At 36.1% G+C, this 5,971-nt stretch overlaps 1 protein-coding gene across 1 annotated transcript in view; it reads right to left on the bottom strand.

Moving 5' to 3' along the window:
* Positions 1-2,041: 2,041 nt before the first annotated feature.
* MGAT4D (MGAT4 family member D) overlaps positions 2,042-5,971 on the bottom strand; it is a 35,473-nt gene continuing 31,543 nt past the window's right edge. The window contains exons 12-15 of the mRNA XM_017820345.1: positions 5,448-5,526; positions 5,254-5,332; positions 3,362-3,474; positions 2,042-2,824 (exon numbers count right to left, since the gene is read on the bottom strand). Coding sequence (XP_017675834.1) covers positions 2,798-2,824; positions 3,362-3,474; positions 5,254-5,332; positions 5,448-5,526 — 298 coding nt within the window. The 3' untranslated portion in view covers positions 2,042-2,797. The remainder of the gene's footprint in view (positions 2,825-3,361; positions 3,475-5,253; positions 5,333-5,447; positions 5,527-5,971) is intronic.

The following is a 5,971-nucleotide window of genomic DNA, read 5'->3' as shown; positions in this document are numbered from 1 at the left end:
GAGCGGCTGTACCGTCATGGCCGCGGACAGGGGGACGGGGGGGGGTCACACATCGTCCTGCTCCGCACGCCCCCGGCCAGTGCTCAGCCCAGAAAAAGGGCTTCTCCCCCACCACTAACCTCAAATTAATAAAACCCTTCATTACATTTGGAGGCTCCTTTGGCGGTCCAATTATACGTGTTTGATGACCCCAATATACGGGGTCGCTGAGCCGAGCGAAATAAACACATTTTAAAGAAATAACCGAAGCTCAGTTCTCAGCTGCCTTTTCTAAAGAAGACGAATGTCAGTGTGCCCCCTTTCAAAAGTACTTCAAAAGATTTAAGACAAGAACCGAGGCCATGCAGAGAAATTGTGTGCTCCAGTGAAAATCATGGGTTAAATGAACCATTATTAACATTGAATAAGCTTGTTCAATATTGATATTATTCAACAGTAATATTATATTAATAGTATATATTAATGCACAATTATTCAAATATTATTAAATATCAATATTAATATTGAATAAGCTTTCTTCCCACACAGGCATTTAACCTGGTTAGGTGTATGTACAATGAGCTCGAGGTGGTCAATATTTTTGAGACTATGTTTTTAACCACGTGAAAGTACTGAATTGCAATTTCCTACTGAAGGGGCCTGGTGATCCAATACAGAATCTGAAACTCCTTTCAGAGTTGTTTTTCTCATTTATTGCCTTTGGTTTTATAAGTTGCAATCACAATGCCTAGACTTCAAAACCAGTCACCTGTAAAGTTAGGGGAAGATCCTTAATTCCCTGGATCCATTACCTGAATCAAAGCTTCCTCTTGGCAGCCTTTAATCTGGCTGTGGTTTGGCAGACTGTGCAAGAAACCTCTGTGCTCCCGAAAGCACAGGGAAGGATCAGGATTAAGCAAAATTTTACTTTAAAGGTTCACGTGCAAGCATTCATTATGTACGATGTCAACTAAAACCTCATTTACATCAGAGGGATGGAAGTGTATTCCGTGACTGTAATGGTTATGTAAAAGATGTAAAACCAGAAACAATGAATGAAGCACAAAGCAGGCAGCACAGGATGAAAAATTACATTTAAACAATATTTTGTAAAAGTCCAATCACTTCCTAACATAATTTCAGGTATTCTGATTATCTTTTTGAAATTACGCTTCATGAGTTAGAGTGAAATCTCATTTCACTGTGAAAATAAGAGGTTTTGGTAGCAAAACCTATTGCCTTAGTATTTTCCGTGTTTTCACTGATTTAATAATCGCCCTAAAATTTCCTTCTCACGGTGACTGCCTTGTAACAAGTGAGTGTAAGGCACCCTGAATGCAGACACTACTCCCAGCTTGTGAGTCTGCTGCAGCGAAACCAATGGCAAAATAAGATTTTATGTTTTCACTGTAAGGGCTGATGGATAAAGGTGTCGCTCAGTGTATTTCTAAGGATGCTGGATTATTGCATTGATTCTTAACTGGCATTAAACTCTTAACATAATGAAGGCTGCAATATTTGGTCCAAGAAATACATGTACATATATGTATGTATATACATCTACACACATATATATATAGCACCACAGTATATAAAGAATCCTGTAAATAATAGTCTAAATAAATAATATAAAAAAAATAAATTATAAACCTGCAAGTAATTTTATCAAGACATTTTTAGAGGTGGTCTTTAAAAAAAAACAAACCTCTTCTTAACTCTTTTAATTTAAGACAATTGATTTCAACTCATTCTAAATGAAAAACACTCTTGCATTAAGAATACAATATTACATAAATGTAACCCATTCAATACAAATCGATGCAGAGCTGTACATTGCAATTAATTTCCTGCTGTTAGGATGCAATGCCTGTGCAGGGGAATGAAGGCACTGTCTTCCTTCAAGTGCTCAGGATGTGATACTAGAATTCTGCCTGTTTACAGACAGATGCCCAAGGTGGTTTGTATTTTCCTAGAAATATGTCAAATGAGATTGCTGTTTTCAAATTTTTGTCAAATTTCGACTTGTGACCAGGATTTAAATATGACTACACAGTGATTATCAAACAACAGGATCCAAAATTTTATTTAAATAGATTTTCTTTTTACAAAAATATAGTTACACATAATACCCTTATTATTTCCTGTAGTTAATTCAACACAAAATTCATCGAAAAGTTTTACAATCTTCCAAACAATATCTGTTTAAGTATAAAATTATTCAAATGGTAACTTGGAGGCACTTTTCATTTAAAAAATATTAAACATAACTTATGCTACATTAAGACTGAAACACACTTATGTTAAGTTTGAGATCCATTTTCATAATGTTAAACAGTTCCTGTGGACTTCTTTGAATACTTGCAATGAATATTGACAGCTTTTCCTTCAGTTCTCCTTTCCCTACAAAACTGAGCAGTGTTTTTAGTGGAGTTGAACATTGTGTTCCTAATATTTTCCAAAAATTTCCATATTTTTACTTCTGATGAAATTTGTTATACATTTATGTTTTAGTCCCTGAGACAGCCTGCAATGCCTTATCAATTTTTTATAACTATATATGTTGAATGTTGCCAAGCTAAGGTGAGATTTTTATAGATGACACCTTACTCAACAACATTTTACAGAAATTACAAACATAATTGGGTTCTTTATACCTTTTTCTATAAAGACATAAGAGATCTCAACTCTTTCATAATAGACCGTATTAAGAATGACATGGGTTTGGAATTGGTCTTTTTACCCAGTTCTTTTTTTGTTGCTGTCAGCCTTGTTTTCAAACAGTCTGTAACAAGCAACACATCAAAAATGTGGGTTTTTTTCAGTTTTCAGATGTCTTGATAAATACCTGAAAAAAATCAAAATCTTATTATTTTCTAAAATCTGCAGAAACATTTCCTAAGACATTAGCTTTTCCCTTCTTCCAGCTATGGCTAGAGTTTAAGGCTGTAGTAATTCTCTTCAGTGACTTCTGCTGAGTATTTTCTATTTATGGGCTCACAGATATTCAAACACTTGGGAAAAACTTGAAGAATTAAAAAATCACATGTTCATCTGAAAATTACATAATATAATGACATATTATAATTAATATACAAGATGGTGACTGAAAAAAGCTTTTTTAATCAAGACCCAAATCCTAGCAACTACACTTGCAGCACTGCAAAACTGGAGAATCATCCCATTTAAGCATTTCCAGCACTTTCTGTGACATAAATTTAACTTCTCCCCTGAATAATTAATATAATTCTCCACTTTTGTGAGTTTCCCCACACAGAATTAATTTAAAATTAAACAGAAGTCATGATTATCAATACTATATGATTGGAACAACCAAAACTCATTTAACAATGAATAATAAAAGTGCTTTTATTATTATGCTTACCTCACTAAGTATTGCCCAGACAGGGGAATCAGAACTGATCGATAAACGAATAGCCTTTATTCTTCCTATTGACTGATTGATGCTGCCTTCTGCAATTCCATTTTCAAAAGCTCCTAAATAAAAAAATAGAACAAAATCCATGCAAACATATATTAGAATGAAATATATTTCCAAGCAGACTTATGTGAAAGCCCTAAATTACAGTCTACAAATTAAATCCACATATAATTAAATAAAACATTTAGGAAAAAAAATCTTTTGGAAAAGGTCAAACAATAACAACTGAAAAATAAAGCTATAAGCAAGAAGGATTCATTCCTTCAGTTACAGCAACTAGGAGCTGGAGAAGAATACAAGAAAACAACCTATAGCTACAAATGTTAAATAAATTTGCATATGCTAGTAGTAACCATATACATGTGGCACACATGGTCATTTTAAATCATCCAGAACAGTTTTTCTGAGAAGTATTACTGTCTGTAAAAAGATGTGCTGGTAATCATGGAGCAATTGTGACACATTCCTTCAATAGTTCAGTGCTTTTTAAATAACCTTGTTAAAATGGCATAAAATCCCTGAAGATAAATGAAAAACACCCATCCCATATATGATATTCATTCCTATAAACTTGCATGTGCAACTGTGAGCTGACAGCATCTTGGTTTGCATCTCTAATTAGAGCAAAGCAGCCATGAGTAGGTGGGAGAGAAGTCAAAGCATACAAAGTGTTGGAGAGATGAAAGTGGTTCAGTGGGAGAAAAGAGTAATTAAGTGTTAGAAGGCACAGAAGTGGCAAGCAAATCAGATCTCCTAACAGACCATTTTTGTTCACACAGTGGTGTTTTAGTCTAGGTAATTGTAGAAACCAGGCCTTGGCAAGCATGTGGAGAGTCTGCAGTTCGTTTAAGAGAAGTCGCTCACCACCCTGAGAAAGGAAGAAGGGCAAGCAGGGTGGAGGCAAAAAGGGAGAAGGTGCATTGTATCGTGCTTCATTTCAGGTTAGAACACAAGTTAATGTCATAATCATGATTTTTGTCTTCATCTACGGCTGCAAAAGCCAAACCAGAATCCTGTGGGGTGGGTTGATCCTGGCTGGACATGGGCAAAGCAGACTTGACTTGGGAAAAAAATTAATTTATTACCAATCATATCAGAGTAGAGTAATGAGAAATAAAACCAAATTTTGAAAATACCTTCCCCCACCCCTGCCCTTTTGGGCTAAACTTTACTCTTGATTTTCTCTACCTCCTTGCCCCCTGGGGTGCAGGAGGACAGGGAATGGGGGTTGTGGTCAGTTAGTCCTGTGTTGTCTCTGCTCCTCCTTCCTCCCCAGGGGAGTCAGCATGGCATCCCCCTCATCCTTCTTCACAGACTTTAGTGCCTTCAGAGTTATTTCTCTCATATATTCGGACTCCTCTCCCCAGCTCCAATTGCTGTCACACAGGGTTTTTTCCCCCCTTCTTAAATATGTTACCCCAGAGGTGCTACTCCCATCGCTGATGGACTTGGCCTTGGCCAGTGAAGGGTTCACCCTGGAGCCTTCTCCTTCTCACAGAAGCCACCACTGTAGGCCTCCCACTACCAAAACCTTGCCACACAAACCCAATTCATCCTATTAAGACCTTGCAGGGATTGTAATTAGTTTTTTCTTCTAATTAGATGTCTTGGCTTTTGCTGCTGCTGCTGGTAGGGTTCTTATTTAAACCAAACTGGATAGTCATTGGTCAGACATCATACACTACACTACACAGCAGTGCAAAGGGTTTCTCTTCCTTACTAATCCACCTTGGAATGTTGAATTTATTAAAGAGGTAATGAAATACTCTCAAGCAGTACCATTTTTTTATGTAAGAACAGAATTTCTGATTTTGCAGTGACAATAAAAAAATTACCTATTTTTAAATATCCGTCTTTGGTTGCTGGGTAGTTAAATTTATTTCCAGTATCAACCAGTTCTTTTCTCTGCATTTCCTGTAAAAAAAAAAAAAAGGAAACAATAAAACTTCCAGCAATGTTTTCTAGGTTATGACATTTTATGCTGAACATCATTCTTAAAATGAAATACAGTTGGAAATGAGAGACTTACATCAGCTGGTAACACTTCCACAGTAGTGTTAAACAGTTTATCACCAGGGTGCTCCATGTTTCCACTTCTGAAGAAGTACCTGATGATAAAGGTATATTATTTCCAGGTATTTTATATTTTAGAAAAGTTCTAGGGAAGTAATTCTTTCCAGTTTTGAAGGAAAGTTTCAGATACTTTTTCTTTAAATAGTTGTGGGCTATAGTGAAATATGCATTGGAACTTTAACATCTGTGACCAAACTATAGTAGAGGCTTTTTATTTTAAACAGAACAAACATTTAAACCATCTGTCTCAGGAACCAGGAATGCAAGTGTCTCCCCTTTCCAGTGCTCAAGTTCCAAATTAATTAACTTCCCAGATTTAAATGGCTAGGGAAGATCTGCCCTCTGATCTGTTCCTATCATTTTAAGACCGAGGTGAGATGGGTTTCTGGAAGGCAAATGGCAGCAAAAACTCCTGTTTCCACTAAACCATACACTGCATGCCAGAAGAATCCTCCTTTTTTTAAATCAATACTGATCAAT

The sequence above is a fragment of the Lepidothrix coronata genome, unplaced genomic scaffold (genome assembly GCF_001604755.1).
Source record: "Lepidothrix coronata isolate B3197 unplaced genomic scaffold, Lepidothrix_coronata-1.0 Scaffold82, whole genome shotgun sequence".
Classification (NCBI taxonomy): Eukaryota; Metazoa; Chordata; class Aves; order Passeriformes; family Pipridae; genus Lepidothrix; species Lepidothrix coronata.
This window is presented reverse-complemented; position numbering and strand designations above follow the sequence as displayed.